Source organism: Puntigrus tetrazona, chromosome 1 (genome assembly GCF_018831695.1).
Source record: "Puntigrus tetrazona isolate hp1 chromosome 1, ASM1883169v1, whole genome shotgun sequence".
Classification (NCBI taxonomy): domain Eukaryota; kingdom Metazoa; phylum Chordata; class Actinopteri; order Cypriniformes; family Cyprinidae; genus Puntigrus; species Puntigrus tetrazona.
The window spans coordinates 8,500,225-8,521,314 of NC_056699.1; the positions used below are offsets into that span (position 1 = coordinate 8,500,225).

Below are 21,090 nucleotides of genomic sequence, written 5' to 3' on the forward strand. Positions count from 1 at the left end.
CTCTGTCACCTCCCTCTGTCACGTCATGCGTCATTTTGGCTACACGTGGGCCGTAAATAGTCTAAATATCTCATTTATACTGCTATAAATACAGATCTTTAAAATGAATAAATAAATAAATAAAAACTAAATAGCGTAAACTACTGGTTCTATTGCAATATATAGACATTATAATTAAATTATAGAAAATTGTAATAAAATAAAGCGAAAAAAAAACTAATGTTGTTCATGAATAAAAAAATAATTTATTTTAAATGACTTGTTAATTATTATTTATGAAGATGAAAATCAGTAAAAGTTTTACTTTAAGTAATAAAGTAGAATTGTGTATTAGACATGATTAATACTCCAAAAACGCTAATTTAAAAATAAATAAATAAATAAATATAAAGATTTGGGTTGGTGCATCTTCAATAATTAGCAGTGGAAAATTAAAACAAATCCCAAGTCACGACTTTAATTTTGAAATCGCTACCGGATGTTCAGAGCTTTTCTACTGGCTGAAGCGCTTTACGTGAAGACTGCGGGGAAAGGCTGCAGGCATGGCGGGGCGCGGGAAAAGAAAACCTAGATCTTTGCCGCAGGTACTTCGTGTAAACTTCATTAGTTCGTGGCTAGCTAGAGCAGCGTGTTTAATTGAACTATTACGATGAGTATTTGCTAAGACGTTTTATGCTGTGGCTCGTTTGTGAGTGATTGTGGTTCATGTGCATTTCGCATCCATTACACTTCTGTTATTTGTTTGTATATTCAATTTGTGTAATCGATGCTGTTAAATATTATGTCAGTAATCACCGTGTAAATGTCTGTTCGTGCCTTCGGTGCTATACAGTTACCCAAAACGAGCCAAATTCAGAGCAGTTCATGTATCCTTCATCTGACTTCAGTTCATTATGACAGGTTACAGACATTGTAGTGTTAGTTCATTATTACAATCATTTTGTTTTAGACCAGTTTTTTTTGTCTTAATAGGCCAATTTTGCTGTTTGTTTTTTAATGAGCACATTATTTAAATCGTTTTGTTATTATTATAAAATAATGTTTAATATGACCTTTGTTGATGAATGTTAAAAAGTTAAGCCTTTTTTGTCCTGTTGTTGGGTTTTTATTTTAAATTATTTATTTCTGCTGTTCTAGACAGAAACACCAAACAGACAGGTGAAAAAAGCAAAAGAAGGGCAGAGGGACGAGAAGACAACCGTCACAGGGGAAATGAGAGATGAAGTGGAAAAATTATACAAGCTCCGCATGCCTGATGATTTTTTCCAGTTTTGGGAATTTTGCAAGGGTCTTAATGCTGACTGTCCACAAGGTATCTGTGTTATAGTGATTGTTCCATATCCATACCAGCACTATTCACATACGTTTTTAGTGTTATCATATGCAACCTCAAATAATGAAATGTATTCATAAATATATTTAACTTAATTTTGTATTGTTTCACGGCTTAATCTTTGCATATGTTTTTGTGTGCTTTACAGATGCCCTGAAGGAAACGCTTGGGCTTCGGCTAGTTGGCCCATTTGATATCCTGTCCAAAAAGCACAAAAGCTCATCTGCCTCCCAAACCAACTTTCACCTTCACTGGCGCTATTTCTACGATCCTCCAGAGTTTCAGACCGTTATACAGGGCAGCGTAGATACCCAGCACCACATGGGCTACTTCAGGTGACTGTTTACCTGTTGCAAAAAAAACTTTCAAGGGTGATTGCATTTGCTATTGTTAGTTCAACTGCAGCGCAGCAGATTTTTTTGCATAGTGGCCAAAATAAGGCAGTTTCTCATTGTATGTGTCTCCCTGTACAGAGATTTGCCCGATGCTTTGCCTGTGTTTATTGGGGAGAATGAAGCCAAAAAGGGCTGTACCATCACGCAGATGGGGGACAACATCTTTGCAGCTGTTCTGTGAGTATTCTCAGTAAATAATATAAAGAATATATATTAAAATGTATAGAGAAACTGTGGCCACCATTTCAGGTTCAAGCTTTCTTTTTCTTCATTTTTAACAATTCTGTTCCCATCATTAGTTTATTTGAAATGGTCCTTTGGTCTACATTAATTAGTTAAAATTAAAATCAGAGGGGAAAATAAATAAATAATAATAAAAAAATTAAATATATATATATATATATATATATATATATATATATATATATATATATTAGAATAATGTTATTCTCTCTTTTTACCACACCATCTAGGCTATTTTTACAAAAGAAAAGGAAGGACAGGGGACAATTGAAGAACGACGCGGCTTTGGACCAGTTAGAAGATGATTTAAAGAGAGAGGCAGAGAGGTTGGATTTGCCTCTGGAGCAGAAAACTAAAGCTATGAAACAAAGAGAGAAAAAGGTATGATTTATAACGTGATGTAAAATAATTTGACAGAACCACGTCTTTATCTCTGTAAGATATGTGTGGAAGTAACTGGGATGCGTTGAGCCTTGTATTTTTAAATGAATAAATCATAATGCAATCCATAAGTTAAATTGTTTGCTAATTGCCAGTTTTGTTTTTGTAGGTGGTCACAAAGACGTTTCATGGAGCAGGAATTGTTGTTCCAGTGGATAAAAATGATGTTGGATATAGAGAATTGCCTGAAACTGATGGTAAACCTGAAAATCTCTCACAACCTTTAACAGTGGCTGCTGGGCCAGTGTGTGAAAAAATGCTTCGTATGCGTTGTATTTTGCAACGTCTCTATCAAAATTTATAAAGGGAGACAAAACAGTAAGACATTGAGTTTGAAGTTTTTCTTTCTTCATTTTGTTGACCTGTAGCAAGTCTGAAGAAGATCTGCAAAGCGATTGCCGAGGCCAAAGATGATGAGGAGCGAATGAAAGCTTTTGCACCCATCCAGGAAATGATCACCTTTGTTCAGTTTGCCAATGATGAATGTGACTACGGCATGGGCTATGAGCTCGGGATAGATCTGTTCTGTTACGGCTCACATGTAAGATCAACACAAATACAAATAATCCAACAGACATTCATCTTTCAATCCTTGCTCATATATATCTTTGTAATTCTTTATATTTAAGAGTTTTCGTTAGTTTTCATTCTGTTGCCTTTACCCTGTGTATCTGGATGCCAAAAGTTAGCCACGAGCTACTAATTTACTAAACGGGCTCTTTAACAGTTTTATTTACCTATTTAATGCCGCAAACTATAATTAACGAAAAATAAAAACTTTTTTAGTCATAGAATCGCTTCAAAATGAATGTAATAATAATAAAAAGAATAGAAGATAATAAAAACGCTAAATTACAAGCTATATAACAGCACTTGAGCACTTATGTATGTAGCTGTTGTTTCAATTTATATAATGTCAATATTGCTGTTTGTTTATTGTTTAAAGGATATTATACCTCAGCACGTCTTTAAGACATAATGCACAATGTTGTTGTTTTTTCTGTTTGATTGCCACTTATAATATAACTAACTATAACTTTACATTGTTTTGCAAATGCAAGCAATTTTTTTTCTTTACATTTTTTTAAATTTAATTTCAGTGTGGACTTTCATCTAACCTTGCTGGTGTTTGTGTCCAGAGATTCTCAGAACATTATTTTCAGTGCCAGCATAGCTGTTACCTTTTTAAAAGCTTTCTGCTTTCCGTCCAAGGCCATCTTCCAGCGAGCGTGTCCTTGCTCTTTGCAGACACGTCAATAGTCATTTCTAAAAGATTTCTCATGATTTAGAGTTCTCCCGGACAACTGACCCATTTTTTCTTTCCCCTTTTGGTAGTATTTCTATAAAGTGGTACGTCAGCTGCTGCCTCTGGCGTACAATCTGCTGAAGAGAGGTCTGTTTGGAGAGATACTGGAGGCGCACCTCAGCAGCCGTTCCCAGGACAACCTTGACCAGCTCGCTGATGTCTGACGTATACCGAGCGGATGATAAGCTATTCAGAATGACTTCCTGTAAACGGTGTTGGGGCGGGGTCAGAGACAGATTACACTGCACTAAATTACGCTGTTAGGTGCTGCTGCTTTATTGAAACCGCAACAAAGCCCAAGAAAGGTTAGTTTCTTATACCGAAATTACTCGTACTTTTCTAAAAGATGTAAAATGATCTACAGATATTTTAGGTTTAATTGATTTAACGTAATTAAAATAAATAGGCACTTTTTTTTTTCTTTTTTTTTTTCTTTTAGCTCTCACTGCTCAGTTGTGCATTAAAAGCGAAATCAAATAGAGTTTTTCTCTCCAGGTTTTTTTTATCGTTAGAATCGTTAGTAATACAGTGCCTTTCCAACCCTGAATTTATTTGATTCGTACCATCAGTCCAGTAAACCGTAGAGAAATGAGTTGCGGCCGCTAAAAGTTCAGTATGTTGCATATATTATTTATGATTCAGCTTTATGCGTTTCCATTAACATATTTTGCGTAACCCAGTAGCTTGAAAGCAATCCTTCAATTTGCCAGTTTATTTGAGCAGTGACTGCTGAGTGCTGATGAATGTCTCGGTTATGGTTTCAGATCCGTTACGTTTATTTTTGTGAATACAGGAACACGCTATTCATAGCAAAAGTGAGCTGATTCTTGTTAAAGGTACTTAATTTGTTCAGAGAAAAGTTTTTGTTAGAAAATAAGTTTTCTGTGTCGATTTCTTACTGTCTCTGTCATCCTTCATCGTTATGATCATTCCGTTATCGTTGTCCAGTATTGTCCCAAAGTAGATGTTTAATAAAGTGTATATTTTTTATGTTTTTTTTTTTAATTGCCTGTGTTGTGTGAAAGATGAATGATATTAATAATACATCCACTTGCTATAATTCTGCTTGCATTGCAAATGTAAGTCTTTATTAAAAGTATGCTACATATAGGTTTCAGTGGCTTAAAGTGTTCATAATAAAATAGCAAATATTTGTTTCATATACAGGCAAACCAAAAGATATTCAGACACCAGAATTGTTAAATATTTAAATAATCTACATTTGCAAGCATTATCAAGATGAATTTGTTCTGACGGTCTTGGAGTTATTGTCTCATTTTATTACCATTTTCTAAACTTTAGCAAATAAACTGATGTTGTGAGACGTGTTGGAAGTGTCGGAGTACATTTTGGGTTGTATAGAACTTTATATATTATTTTATTTAAAAAAAAATAAATAAATAAAAGACAATATATTCCACTTGTTTTTATAAAGTGCATAAAATAATAGGCTACTTCAAAATTTCCCAACCTGGGAATAGTGAGTTTGAGGCAAAGCTAAATAAGTATAAATTTTAATGTGTGAAATAAGTATTAATTAACATTCAAAATAAAACTTTATAAAAGATTAAACATACAGAATTTTTTATTTGCAAAAACTAAGATTTTTATTATTTTTTCCCTCATGGTTCCATTGTTAGCAAGTATTTTTATTTAATAAAAAAAACAAAACAATTATGTAAATCCTGTATTACTGCAACTCAGTCGTTGCCAAGAAGATAGCCTTAGATGTTGACATGACAATAAAAATAAATAACTGCTGCTACTATATACTGCAAACTTGCTAATTGGGCTAAGTTGTCACAGTGGAAACCTGCCATTATATACCATACACTTGCAGAAATAAAGGAACCAAAGTATTGCATAATTGCTTTGCACATACCTTGGTTTAGTAATTTGCTACCAAATGAAATTCATAATTTTTGGTCTATACCTCAACTGTCCATCTTCTATTGAGTCACTGTATAATCAAAAATACAAGCCAATAAATCGAAATTGATTTTGCCTCGTCATGTGTAAGTGGGGGTTTGGCTTATGGAGGAGGGGAGTGAGGGAGAGATAGAGAGAGAGAGAGAGAGAGAGGAGCACGGGAGGGGGGCTACTCAACACAGCGATGAGAACATCGCTCATATTGCGTCTCTCTTACACCATCGTGTATTATCTCAGGCTTATCGTTAATTACCCTCATTCATCCTCCATCTCGGTTAGTGTTTTAGCTCTGCAGCATCGGCGGCCGTGCGTGTGAGCAGCGGGAGTGCCGCAGGACACCGCGCTCGAGACCCGCACCGCACCGCACCGTACCGTCACGCCACAGGACATTCGTCTGCCTCCACTCTCCAATACAACCACGACATGAGTCGGAGCTTCAGCCCTGACATCTGAGGCCGGAGCACGGGTCTCGACCGCCGCAGTATCGGGGCTGCCAGATTCCGTTTCGCGGAAGACGTCGCGCGCTGAGCCTGAATGTCAAAAAGCTCGGCAGAAAGTCAGAGCAGGGGCGGCTCCGTCCGAGACGTGAGGATGGCCTCTTCCAACAATACCTCACCCGAAGGAGGCTCTCCACCCCACCAGAACCGCATCCGACAGGTCAGTGTGTGCGTGTGTGGAATGAACGAAGTATTCCGCTTTCCTGTGTTCACTGTGTGTGGGCGAGCGTGACACCAGTGTTTCGCGGTCTTGTGGTCCATGATGCGGAGGATGAGGCGTTGTCCTGGTTACCGAATCTTTCTAAAGCATCGGTAGACTATCGCAATGTAGCCTGTTTCATTTCATCATGGCAGCGTTGTCTCTGTAAAAAACATGGGCACATTGAATCTATCTATCTAGACATTTGCTGTAAAAATACACTAACACCCAAAGTTTATCATAGGAAACCTATCCATTAGCTACAGTCAGTATTCAGTCGTATTACTTTCTAGGCTATGTGTATTTTGACTGGCCGGTAACTTGTTTTTTCTTACTTGCAAAATGTTTTGTCTTGTAAATAATGTACATTTTAACCATACATTTACAATTCATACTCCTCACACTTCATGAAACCATAATTTTTTCTTTACGTTTCTGTTATGTATTGCATTCGCTTTTGGTCTTGATCAAGCCCACACACACACACACACACACACACACACACATATATATATATATATATATATATGTATGTATGTAGTACGTGATGCTGTGACTGTGTGTGTTGACTGCTAGTGAGCCTTCACACCTGACAAATGGCATCATTAGTACAGTATTGTTTTGATCCATAGGTGTCATTCTGGCATGTCTCCTAAGAAGCACTGCTTGAGTTTCAGTTTATTAACCGTGGTGTTTTACGCGTGAAATCACAGCTAATGACCCTGCAGAGCTTGTTAAAGAACTAAAAAAGAGAATACCCAAACAGTGTTTTTTCTACCATGTTCCCTACCAAGAGCCCTACAATAATAAGCTTAGCCTCATTCACCTTCTCCGTGTGCTTATTTGCAATCTCATAAGCCAATTCATCAATAAAAACCGGCCATAAATAAGTGATGGACTGGCTGAGTCATGTAGGGCATTAGCCTGTCTGCATGGATGCATAGATGCCCTTCCGTGTCACTCAAAGGTGTAGCTTGTGTGATTTATTGCTCGGAGCTTTCCCAGAGATATTTTCCACTCTATTTTCTTTATTATTTCACTTTTAGAGCTGTCAAGGCTTAGTGCCTGTGGTGGGTTTTTCATGGTCTGTTGAACTACATTTAAACTCTAGGTCTAAATTCGCCTTTCATCTCTCCATTCTGATGTATCCTAAATCAGTCTTCTCACTGTTTCCGGTCTGACATCATGGTTGCACCCTTTGCCAAGTGCTCCTGTCGGATTTAGCTGGTATGAATTAAACTGTTCAGCCACGACAATGCTTCGCATAGCTCTTGTATCAATTCTGAGTTCATATTCCACAATTCAGACTTTTTTTTACCTTAAGGGATATAAACCCAAACACAACTTTGAGAAAAAAGTCAGAACTGTTAGATAAACAATAATTGTAATTCCTTTGTGGAAATGGTCTTCTATATACACAGACCTGGATTTCTATTTACATTTAAAATTTGTTTCCACAAAATGATTTGTTTATTGCTTTTATCAAAAATAACAAAAGCAATCAAATGTCGAAAGATTGAATGATAATTACATTTTAATTAAGACTGGAAAATGTCCCTGAAAATCAGATTTTTCCATTGCTTTTTGCATGTAGAAAAACAACATCAATAACTGGCCATAATTCTGAACCTTGAAATCAGGATTAGGCATAAAATAATGCATTCAGAATCATTCAAACATATGAAAATTCTAAATAATCATGTCTTTGTGGCAGATCTTCTGGTGATTGATGGATAATGCAACATTTATTCACTTTATGCCACATCATGAGCGAGAAAGGAATTTGTTTTAACCAGTACCCCAAAATTAGTAAGAAACAACATGTATTGAATTTCTTTCAGCAAATATGATACAGATACAGATTATATGGAATATGCACAGCTTAAAAATATCATGTTACCTGTTGTCCATATGCTAAAAGACTGGGCAGAACTTGTTTTCTTAAGCTATTTCCTGTCAAACACACACTAATGCAGTTTCCTATTGGGTCCTGAGTTATGATATGAGAGAGTGCTGTCAGGGTCTTTCTGGGTAATTAGATTTCAGTAATGGACCAAGCACTGCAGGCGTATACACCCAGGCGTCATCTTATTGCATGAATACCATCTTACTGGCACTCCAAAAGTCTTTTGTTCACTGGCTAACGCGATGTTCATTTGAACATGTGGAAGTCTAGCAATTAATAAATGCAGTGTGATCTTGGTTTGGATGTAATTGTAGCAGTCAGTTTAGGAAGTAATATTGCATCGTTTAATTAAATTAAACTACAATCTATTCCTAAATTCTGTGCACTAACTTCTTGAGCAGGATGAACAGAGCGAAGTATAGTGGAGTGGTACGAGAACAACAGGCCTACTAGTTATGGTGCTTGTGATGCAGGTCTAAAAATAGGCTACCATCAGTCTAGTCACTCCTGCCGCCATACTCTGGTTCCCCTCAGGAGTGGGTAGTGTGTTTCTACCTGCAGGGCTGGCTGGGAGGGTGGTATTCGATTGCACTTCAGCTGCATGAAACCAGTTGTGAGTGGATGGAAGAGTGGCACAAAAACTGTTGTACTGTTGAACTGTTGTACGGTGCACTGTAGTGGCCAAAGTGTTAGCATTTTCATTGTACTCTGGCTGTTTTGTGACTGAATGTTATTTTTATATTGATCCCATTATTCATTTTTCCAAACTCATCCGATGATTGGTCACTTTAATTTAAAACAGTGTTTGTGAGCTTTTCAAATTCTAGAAGCGGCACCTAGTGGCAAAGAATAAATTTGCATTTTTATTCAGACCAAAGACGAAAGACCAAAAAGTGGGCGGGCAATATGCTAATGTTTCATGTCAACTAGAGTCCACTTTCTTTTGAGAAACTATAATTTTACACACTTTCAGATTAAAACATTTACAGGGTGTCTTCATTATCTTAGAGCTATGTTACGGAAGGTTTTTTTCAAAAATTCATAGTAGCAGCACTTGATGAAAAAAAAACTTGATGAAAAACCGTTTACTGGACAGCTGTAATGAGAGAAAGAACTACAATCCCATGAAGAACCATGAAGGACAATTTAGATAAAAATGATTGATAGAACCTGTTGAAAAAATAAACTGGTTTGAACTAGTTTAAGGTGGTCGTAAGCAATTAGCTCCTTAAATTAGCACATCGCCATCTTAAACCTGCACATTACCAGCAGCCATGATTATTTTTAAATTATTATTTCTTTAGATATAGAAATACAATAGAGAATGCAAATGTTAGAGGGGCAAGGTTTCTTTATTTAAAGCAGATAAAATTAGAATTAGCATTACAATAAAGAGTGCTAAAGTTAGAGGATCAAATGAAGATGTGTTTCCAGCTGTTTCTCAAAAACAGCTCTTAAGATTAAGCTGCTTGAATTAAGTTGGGCAGGTCATTCCAGCAGAATCAAAAAATGATATGTTGGCCGTACTTAACTTTTTTCATCAACAGGTTCTGCGTAATATAAATGGCGTTATATATATGTGAAATAATAATGACAAAATGATACCTTAACATGGTCTTGCTATTTCTGTGTGTAATATGCATCAGATGGCCAGGAACATATGTGTGTGAAGAATTAGATCCAACAGGAGTAATTCTTGTGTATGCATTAATATTGAATACCCAAATAGATATTCAGAGGACTGCACCCTTTGTATCATTCATGCATTCACTTATACTGCATTACCTTGAGGCTAATAAATGCTATGTACTTCTGCAACCTTCTGCAAGTTCACATACAAAGTAACTAATAGGATTTTGAATAGAAAATGGAATTATCAATCTGCCTTAATGTCTGAAGTTTTCTCATTAATATATCACCGAGTTGCATACGTACTGCTGGTTCATGTGCGAATTCATGTTTTAAACTCAATTATTTATGGAACTTTTTTTAGATGTGAGTTATTTTACAGCCAGATCTATCCGGACAGGTGCTATACAATGAGCATATGTGGTGTGGCTCACCGTTTCTGTCCATAGTTTTGCTCTTGTCCTCTATTTGTCCATAATTCCCTTACTCACTCAGTCAGTCTCTCTCTCCCTCCTCCTTTGGGGAAAGTATGATGTGATGTACAGGAAGGAGACTATAATGGAGCAGAAGGGGTTTTTATTGCATTACACAGCTGCATGCTGTTGCATTGTGGGTAGCGGGTGCCAGGCCAGGCCTGCCCTCTGAGGACTGTTTCTATAGCAACCTCGCTGTCCAGCGCTGTCTACACACAACTTAAAACTTTAATGATCATCATTATTGACCATGATCATCCATTATCATCAGTGTGCACATTATGATTTTACTGAAACTTTCTGTACAGAAACTATAAACGTTGGTGTTTGCTAAACTGCAACAGGCTGTATGTTAAGATGTCTGCATCTTTCGAATTTTATTATTATAACTATTACATATAGTGCTACATGCTTGACATACTTTGAAGTTACCATTTCTTTAAAGTTATCAAGCCGTACATACGCCATTTGACAATAAGTCAATAAAGGGTAGCTGACATGAATTATGAAGTACTTTTAAACTACTTTGAGCAGTGTTTGTCTATTTAATTATGTGTATGTGTGAAATTTGTACTTTTTGGTAATTTAACACTTTGCAAAAAGGTCCTAATATATTGCTTTAGGTAATGCAATGCCAAACATGAAATAACAATAAACAATACTTTGTACAGTGGTTTACTGGTAAATTATTTTTCAAAGATTCCAAGCTGCATAATTTAATATTAGTTACTGTATATTAAAGGCACATGGATGTACAATAAACATTATTATATTTCTAAATCAATATGAACCTAGATTAATAAAAGCTGCAAAAAATTGTTTATCTTAATGTGTGAAGTTCATGTACATGTCAAGTGTGCAAGATAAAAGAGCATAGCATGGCTGACATTAATATATACATGTATTATTAAGTTATATAAATGTTATGTAAATCAGGCAAGTGATATGATCAAATATCCCTCATAATGCACTGCCCTCCAAAGGTTTGGAAATGCTCTAAAAAGTGAGGGTTTAAACAATATTAGCATGAATCTTTTTTTGTGGTAATTTTGCACTGATAAGGGACAAAACAAACTACGAAAACATATTTTATTGCACAAGCAGTTTATACATAGAAAATCAAAATATCCACCAAAATATCCACTTTTCACGGACATCACGGTCCAGTTTCTTCCTTAGTTTAACATGTATATATTACAATTATTATGCAATTACAGTGAAAATGATTTATGCTTTATGCTGATATCATCCAAAAGCTAGAGGTGATTCTAAACTGGAGGGAAGTGTACTTTCAAAATACAGATAAACTGTAAAATGTGGTGAATATATGTGCTACTGAAATGGAGATTTCTGGCTCAGTGCATGAGAAAAAAATTGCAAAATAAACCAAAATTAAGTAGTTCTGGAGAGAAAACAATAGTTTGGAATTCAGTGCCTTGCATTAATCCACCTGACTGGTGTTTTTTTGGAGGGTGTGGGACATGGAAATGCATCTCATACGTTAAAATATTTATGAAACGCCAATCAGGACTTCCCGCAAGAGTGGAAAATGGATCAATGACAGCTTGAGGATGGGTGAAAAACAGATGGGTGAATGGATTAGGAACAGTTTGAAAGATGTGGATGCATTAAGGAACTGGTCCTTGAGAAATAATGATTGTCTTTTTAAAAAGTCAAAATTTGAAATGGTTTCCAAAGCACATACAAAGATGGAAAGTATCCTAAAAATGACTTGTCCGCCAAAGTAATGTCCTGTGCATTCTGCATGCTACTTGAAAGCATCCATAAGGAGAGGGCAGACAGAATGGCTCATCACACACACACACACACACACACACACACACACAACACAATAGCCTGCCCTTCCCAGAGAGCTAATTGAGTAGAGTGTGTTTACAGAGGCTTGCTGATGCTCTGATGTGATTGCTGTCTGCATACTATTATTGATCCGCCCTTTCTTTCTTTCCCTTTCCCTCTCTTTTTCCTCAATCCTTCAAGACACACCTTCACTTTTTCGAAGGTGATGCTGACGTTATTATTTTCTTATTGTCAGGCAGAAACGCGTAATTTGAAGTCGCATGATTTATTATTTATCAGTTCTTTTAGGGAGTGGCTCTTTGCACTACACAATAAATCTGATGTTTCAGTAAACACTTCGCATGGCTGCAAAACATTATGGCAGCATGTGGGAAAAGATATGTTTTGAAAATTCAATCTTGAATTTAAAAATAAAATTAGAATTCAAATCTTGATACTTGAAACATTGAAAACTGAGATTCATTACAGCTTTAAAATGGCAAGTACCAAACTATTAACCTCTACGATGTATACTTGTGTTCAAAAGTTTGAGTACAGTAATATTTTTGTACATCCATGGAATCCTGAAAAATATTTATGGGTTTTCTTCAAATGTTCACTGAAGACTGGCATAATGATGCTAAAAATAGAAAAATATTTAAAAATAGAAAAAAACCATTACGTACAAACATGAGAAATGATAATTATGGACAACTGATTTTTTATATATCAGGTATATTTGTCTAGGCTTTCGGCTCTCTGCATAAATTCTTGTCCTTTTTGCAGTTTAAACCCAGACAAACAAAGCAAGTGAGATAGGAGTCCTAACCGGGGAACTAGCAACTTCAAATCAAATTAGAGTGCATTCAGTTTCATATCTTCCAGTCGCATTCATTTTCACCGCACGTGTCCTTCCTTTCCTCCAGAGTACATGCGGAATCAAATGAGCTGGGCTAAGAATAAGAAGCTTCTGGATTCAGAGTCACCAGGCTTACTGCTGTTTGATTTCTTTTTTGAAGATGCTCTAAGTTAATTTAAAATGATTCAGACACTAAAGCAGTGAGTGAATGCTTCAGCGTTGCTGGTGAAAGTCATAGTCTATTATGGAGTGGCATGATAGGATGTAGTAGGCTATACAGCAGTGACTTGTACATATGGATGCAGTCATTTTACACACTTCCAAAACTGTTGTAAGATAGAAATACAAATACATTAATTGTGTTTCCATCTTTGTCGCCACAGTTTTGGAAGTTCATTGTTCTGTTCTGCAGAACTGTATACATAAGTCATTTTTGTTTGGATATTTGGGTCCAGGCACAGAGGTCATGTCCAAATCGTTGCTATAAAATTTGCAGCACACAACGCCAAATGAAATAGTTAAACCTGTTTATTAGAAGTCGGTGTCCCAATACTTTTGTCCATATAGTGTCTATATATATCATTTTTGTATTGCCACAAAAGGCAACAAATTGTTACTGGTAAGACATTTTAGCGGAGCATTCTCAAAAAGCATAGTGTTTTCTTAGTGAATTCTACAAGAGTGTTGTTCTCTCGAGTGCATTTGCATTTGTCTTTCTCACTCTCTTGTTTCTGTCATGACACTTCTTCCTTCATCTCTCGCCTTTTATGCAACTTTCTCTCGCTTTTCCTCGGCGGACGCCCCCTTTCTCTCTGTGCATCTGTCAGTGTGTGTTTGGGTGTGGTCTCTACTGATATGAACTGAGTCTGTGATCATTGATCTATTTATTTCTATAGTGACATTTGAAAGCAGAGAGAGGTTTCCGCCCAGTGTCTTGATAATGTGAAGCAAATTCTCTAATAGTGCGAATTTTCAGTCCTGTGTCTGAAAGAAGTAAAGCTGTTTCACTGTCAGCTGCATGACGTTTACATTTTTGAATGAGAGAAGAAAAAAAAATTTGGGGTTGTATTCATGTTTGCTAGGGCTGTAGTTTATAGAGGGTGAAAAGTGCAAGCTATTCTATCTGCTAATGCAGAAGGTACCCACAAGAAATCTAGAAGGAGGTTGATGTAGCATCTAAGAAGTATTATCAAAACAATTGATAGATAAGACAATCATGCTGAGAGAGATTGTGAAAAATATTACATTTAGCATTATCGTGATATTATTACTAGAAATAATTTTCTACCAACTTTTAGACTACAAATAGGTATCTTGTTAGATTGCATTATCTATAAAGGGTATTTGTGTGTTGCTGTCTCTGGCCAAAATTAGACTTATTTTGGCGGCAGCATGATTTGTTGACTACAGTTTCAGACGTTGGGATTGTACCTATATGATGGCAAAAGTGCTGTCTAGGGTCAAGAGTATGCCAGGTTTTTGTTAATGTGTGTGTGTGTGTGTGTGTGCGTAGTGGTTTTTGTGGTTTATGGGAAGACAAATTTGTTTAACGACATGGGGATGACAGAGGTATTACAATTTGAAGGTTGTTTTGAGGACAATGCCAATGTCCCCATAATTCAAAGGGCTTAAATACTTACTAAATGGTATTTTTGTGAAAATGCATAGTTTCTTGTAGGGGGTAGGTTTAGGTGTAGGGCAATAACGCATACAGTTTTTACAGTATAAAAACCATTACGCTTATGGAGAGTCTTCATAAACCACAAATACCACAAATGTGTGTGTTTCTACTATACACTACTGTTCAAAAATTTGGATCTGTAATATCCGTTTTATATTTTTACATTTATCACACCAAGTTCATGATTTACTTTATCTCTTATGCTCACCAAGGCTGCATTTACTTGATCAAAATAGTATTATGAAATATTGTTAAAGTTTAAAATAACTGTTTTCTATTTCAGTATGTTTTAAAATGATATGTATTCGTTTGATGGCATAGCTGAATCTTCAGCATCGTTATTCAAGTCTTCAGTGTCACATGATCCTTCAGAAATCATTCTTATATACTGATTTGGTGCTCAGAAGTTCTTATTACACAGTTAAAAACAGTTGTGCTGCTATTTTTGTGGAGCCCGTGCTACATTTGTGTGTTCAGGATTCTTTGAAGAATAGACGGTTCAAAAGAACAGCTTTTACAGTAAAATGTCATTTTGATTAATCTGAATCCGTCCTTGCAGATTATATGTTTTCATCTACAGCACGTTCTGTATTTTTACTGTAGCTTTTTAGTGTAAATATCTTTTTTCTGTAAAATATCCGACATTATGTTGGTTATTGGTCATAATAACTGCTGGCCAAGAATTTCAATATTGCTGCATTTCATGCCTCTACATCGAGTGCATTAGAGCGATGGATCTGTGCAGAGAAACAGGATTGAGGGTTGACTGTGAGTGAGCTTTTATGAAAGATCGATGTGTTGACTAATGGCTTAATAACAAACACTGTAAGAGCTTCAAGACCGAATAGGTTTTAGGTGATGTAAGTCAAAAAGTGCAGACTCAGCTATGACCATACACACTGACTAGGACATCAACACACCCTATACACACAAAAAAACTCCTGTTTTTTTTTTTTTTTTTTTAACTTGAAAGGTCATCGTTCACTTTCAGTGGACATGTTTCCATGTTACAGATTTTACAGTTTAGGTATATTATCCCTATCATCATGAAGATCCTTTAAAGTCACTGGAAGCTTTCCGTTGCACAAATGGTTATTTGTATTTTTTACAATAAAATTTTTTTTCTTTAGAATTAAAAAAAAGCTTCTTTTGGGAACCAAAAATGGTACTTCTATATTGCAAAACTCCTTTTAGAACCTTTATTTACTACTAAATTACTACTTAGTACTTGCATACATATAAAAAAAGCTCTCGTTTTTAGTGCAGGCACCTGACGCAGCACAATTCTGCAGTCACAGCAGCTGTGATGGACGAAACATAAGCATCCCGAGTAATGATGTTCAGTAAGTGTAGAGATGATGATAACTTGTATTCCCCCGGGAACACTGCTCTCTCCACACAGATATCTGAGACCTGGCGCCTCTGCATACACTGCTCATGTTTATCACTGTATTGATCCTGTCCTCTGCTTGTCCATTTATCAGCATGGCAAGACCTTTTCAAGCTCAAATGAACCATATGTCAAACATGTTCATTGCGGTGTGGTGTTTTTAACATATTTACAGCAGTCTTATCTTTATCTGTTACATAATAAGGTCATACTTAGGAGGTTGCAAATGCAAACGCATACCAACAGCAACATACTGGCAACCGATCACAATTCTCTAGCATTGTGGCGAAAACGTTTGCTTAAGTTCTGTATGTTGAGTAACACTAAAATAGCTATAATCTGGTTGACAGTGTCTAACCTCCAGGAACTTGATTGATGGTCCATCTTTGCCCTGCTTTCTCTGCAAGTCTGTCTCTGTTTTAGTTACACAGCTTTTGCTCTACTCTGGAGAATATCAGTTGTCATAAAAGATCAATGTTTTATAGATTTTTTTTTTTTTCCGTTTCTGAACAGATTCTGCTGCTGTTCGGTCTGTTGCTTTACAACATTAATAAATAACATGATATGCAGAGTTTGTTAAGGATGAGAATGTCTGTAATGTATTGTGATCACCATCTGTAGTGTAAAAAAATTATTCAATTTTTGATTCATATTAAATAATTTAAAAAGTGTGGTGGAATAGCACTACGTGAATGGAGTTGGAAATAGGGCTTGCATTTTAGACTTGTTTTTGTTTTGTTTTTCAAAAACCTGTTAAAATACTAGATTATTTGTTCACTACTGTAAATTCAATTAAGGGGGGACAAAAATATGTATGAAATGATTTTATAATGATAAAACAGTGCATGATTTGGGGGATACTATTTTCTGAAAGTAATAAAAGTATAGTAATAAAAGCATCATAGTATGAGAATATATGTTAACCGTTGTGCATTTATCTTATAAATGTGGAAAATACTGTTCATTGTAACATGGTAACACTTCAGTATAAGGACCAATTCTCACTATTAATAGTTGCCTATTAGCACACCTATTATTAACATATTGACTGTTTATTAGTACTTACATAGAACACATTCTGCATTATATTATTTTACATCCCTAATCCTACCCAATACCTAAATTTAACAACTACCTTACTATTAATACATTGTAAATCAGGAGTTTATTGGTACAAAAGTTACCAATTAATAGTTTGATGATATCGAGAATTAAACCTTAAAATAAAGCGCTGTCCTAGAAACCATATTTTTATTGTTCTAATGAAGTGGCATCAATGGTTTCACATGTTCCTACTATGATCTTACAACACCATAACTATGTTCAGTGTTCAGTTCTTGTCTTATAGGTGTCTGAAGGACTCACACAGAGGTAAGGATCTCTTACACTGTGTGGTTTAACCACCAGGTGTCAGTGTGCTGAGGTCTAAATCTCTGAGGTGTAGTTACCTTTGCAATCCAAAAGGTGGTGTAAAAGTATTTTGACCGAGAACGCTCACGTTTTGTTTCAGCAGGGTGTGATAAGTGTGTACTGGTATTCCCTCCATTATGAAGACCAAATGTCCTCACGTGCAGGTTATAGTAATACGAGTGAATTTTGACCTTGTGAAAGAAAGCATTTATTTGAAATAGAAATCTTCTGTTATCGTTACTGATATTATATCGATATTGTAGTTGTTGAGACCGTCTTTGTCTTGACTCAGAGCTTAAGTGAAATCCTACTAAGAAATAGTTTTCTTTCTTCATAGCGTCAGCAGTAGTTTAGCAGACAAATGTAGGTGGATTTATAGTACAGTCCCGCTGGAGCATCCTTCAGATTTGAGTGCATTTTGACCTTTTGAACCAGTCGGGTCTTTGACTACAGTAGCTGTGTGTTGTGTGTTCCCCTTCAGATAGATCTGTATTATGTGGCTTACAGTTGCCCCAGAGTATTTATTCCCAGCGTCCCTGACAGCCTCCACTGTGGTCTTCCCCAAACTCCTCCCCAGCTCAGAGCAGCACGCTATGTGCCTCAGGTGTCTCTGTAGACTTGCTGTTTGTCACACAGTTTTTATTAATAGTTTCATGTTTTTTCTCCGAAACGAACACTTTTTAATCGTGTCTCTACGAGGCGGCTAATTCGTACAACCTCACTCGTACCTATTCATCCGATTTTTGCTTAATCGTACGTATTTTACGGCTTTCAAATTCGAATGACCTACACCTAACACTGCCCCTAAACGTACTTGTCATGGGGTTTTAGACGAACCGTACCTACAAGTGAGGTTGTATGAATTAGCCACTTTGTGCGAATACGTACGAATTGGTTGTGAGACATTCAATCCTACAGCTGTAATATTGCTGGATGCCTTTACATCTGGACAAACAGGTCCTTCCTCCTTTCCTCTCTCTCTCTCTCCCTCGCTCTCTATCTCTCTCTCTCTCGTCCCTAGTTCACACATGGAGATATATATTCAGATTCAGCAAGTGAGGCTTCTCTCTTCAACCATCCAATAGAGTGGAGTAACTCTCTGTAGGGAAAAAAAGAGACAACAAACTGCACTGAGGAGGGAATTCACAGCGGATCAGAGTAGTTTAGTCTAAAGAGTTATTCAGAGTGAACTGTGGGAGGAAGTGTCCATTATCACCTTATTCAAAGGAGCCATTTGGAAAAGCAAAACGAGGACTCCAACATTTGCTTTACATTAATATGATAAAGCATACGGGACTAATTCACATCTGAAGATATATATTCTGTGGCGGCTGTGTTTTGTCATCATGGCACATGCGGCAGCACACCTGAAAAAAGCACGGGAACTGGAACAACCTCCTGAGATAAAGGCTCTCGCCAAAGCCAGAGAGAGACGCAAGAGACACAGAGAGAGAGCAGAGCGCAAACGCAAGGTATACTAACACTGAAAAAGCTCAAAAATAAAAAAACGAAACTCAAATACACATGTGCCAGCTCGGTTACAGCTGACCTTGTTTAAAGAATACCGCTATTATTTATTGTGAAAGTCTTTGCGTTTATCATTGCAATGCCAAGAAAGTTTAATCACAGGCAGCCCTAATACCATTTAAAATAGTTTATTTCATAATATCCAAATGTAGCATCTAGTAATCCAGTTGTTGTTTTTTTTCCTATTTTAATCTGTATTTATGTGAATTGTTCATTTCTGTGCTTTTAGTGTTAGCAGAAGTAAAGTAAATGTGATGAGAGTTAATCTCAGTAGCATTCAGATGCGCGTAGGGTTCAGTGAGGTCGGATGGTATGATGATTTCATGCAAATATTGTAATTCAGCAGCCCCAGTCAGGCAACATATACATGACTTTTAATGCAAAATCAAATTATTATCTAATTTATACAACTTTGCTTTATGATTTGTTTTAATGTTAATGATAATTCTTAATTCTCAGTTGTTAACAGAAAGTTATCACCAATGTTACCTGCAGTGTATAATAATTAATGCAATGTTTATGGTTGCATTTTCGTTTTTTTGCGCTGCAGATGAGCTCCGGGGATAAATCCTGTAGTCAGCTGTTCCGCACCTGTTTCAGAGCACAGATACTGGAAGAGGCTTAGGAAATAGGATCATCCTGTATGCAGATTTGTCTCTAGAGTGCAAAATCTCATTGGCTACATATGAGATGACATAACCTTTGATTTAGTTTTGCTCTTGCAATCTGCCAAGCACTTCCAAGTTTTCAAAATTTTTACTGGATCAAAGATCATTTCTTTTATAGCTGATTTATGAATATTATTTTACTTAAAGTATTAATTTATAGTGAGTTTACACAGCCTGATCTCATGTTTGTACGTAAGTATGAAACGTAAAAAAAAAACGTAAACATGTTTTTACTGCTAAAACGTACAATTTAGGCGTATTTCAAAGTTTAAAACGTACAAATCGCTACATATTTTTATTTAAAAAACATAAAATATTTGCGTATCTTTTATATAATTAAGATATTCATATCAGTGCATTTTTATCGTTTTGTCAATAAGCGATTTAGATTTTTAGACCGCTTAACCTTCCCCCAAACCTAAACCTACCCATTTTTAAGCAAATATGCATTTCTATCATTTCATTTCTATGCAGATTTAGAATTTTAGATCCCTTAACCTAAACCTACCCATTTTATATTGAATATAAAAGGATATAAAACGCAATTGACCAAAATATGCAGGAAAATAGTCACTTTCGTAGCAACATAGCATTTAAAAATATTTTTATAGTCGCTAATCCCACTCCAACCTCTAAACCTGAACACACTCTCTCTCCGTGAACTTGTGAAGAGAGACACACACGTTATTAGAATACACATAGACGCTGGCTATTGGGTTTCTCAATCATGCAATCAAAATGATCTCCCTGACCTAAACCCCCAAACCTACCCTCACTATGACGTCAGCCATTCAGGTACAAGGTGCAACTCCCATTATGTTGCCTGCAGAGGTTGGAGTGGGACTTGTTTAGAGCTGCAAACATTTGAATTTGTAACGAGTGTGTCAGTCAGGCGCAGGTTTTACCGTTTACGGTCACTAGTCTCTCCACCCGGGATAGAGATGAAGATCGCTGAATAAAGGCTTGGATTTGGGTGTGTTCTTCTCAGTCATATTGATCTGGAAGATTTGGATTACAGAGCACAGATAAAAAATGTTTCATTTTATAATCATGTTGCAGTTTTGGTGTATTTTATTGTTAATTGTCAGTCACTGCAGGTCAGAAAAAACACCACCACAAAGTTGTTTATTTTAAAGGTTTAACATTATAAAGGCCTATTTTTGGAAACGAGAAATCCCACAAAACAGAATGAAATGTTATCATTTCATATTAAGTAAACGGTTTAACAATGTAGTTGCAAACAAGGTAATTGATATGACAACTAAAAACAACAAAAATAATAAAATGAATGCCGCTGTTTCAGTATTCACAAGGATTCATTTTTAGGTGTTGTCAATACGACAGTGTTGTATGTTTAAAAGCTGAAAATATGTAAGTATTTGTGTGTTTAGATGCTAAAATAAAACT

At 36.1% G+C, this 21,090-nt stretch overlaps 2 protein-coding genes across 2 annotated transcripts in view; both read left to right on the forward strand.

The window, feature by feature from the left end:
* The first annotated feature begins 449 nt into the window (after nucleotides 1–449).
* LOC122344791 (histone PARylation factor 1) lies at nucleotides 450–5,129 on the forward strand. The gene is made up of 8 exons (XM_043238746.1): nucleotides 450–584; nucleotides 1,138–1,312; nucleotides 1,482–1,668; nucleotides 1,807–1,905; nucleotides 2,202–2,352; nucleotides 2,522–2,609; nucleotides 2,781–2,953; nucleotides 3,748–5,129. Exons 1-8 carry the CDS (start codon nucleotides 543–545, stop codon nucleotides 3,880–3,882), a joined length of 1,050 nt encoding a protein of 349 aa, XP_043094681.1. The 5' UTR covers nucleotides 450–542; the 3' UTR covers nucleotides 3,883–5,129.
* A 245-nt stretch (nucleotides 5,130–5,374) lies between these two features.
* Nucleotides 5,375–21,090, forward strand: part of ank2a (ankyrin 2a, neuronal) — a 60,496-nt gene continuing 44,780 nt past the window's right edge. Inside the window, exon 1 of the mRNA XM_043236617.1 lies at nucleotides 5,375–6,304. Within this exon, the coding sequence (XP_043092552.1) occupies nucleotides 6,182–6,304 (123 nt within the window). The 5' untranslated portion in view covers nucleotides 5,375–6,181. The remainder of the gene's footprint in view (nucleotides 6,305–21,090) is intronic.

Bases quoted from the DNA above. Each gene is read 5' to 3' on its own strand.
- LOC122344791 (XM_043238746.1), top strand. From the start codon at position 543: ATGGCGGGGCGCGGGAAAAGAAAACCTAGATCTTTGCCGCAG. The intron at 1,313-1,481 runs GTATCTGTGTTA...TGTGCTTTACAG, and splicing joins TAATGCTGACTGTCCACAAG to ATGCCCTGAAGGAAACGCTT. The intron at 2,954-3,747 runs GTAAGATCAACA...CCCTTTTGGTAG, and splicing joins TGTTCTGTTACGGCTCACAT to TATTTCTATAAAGTGGTACG.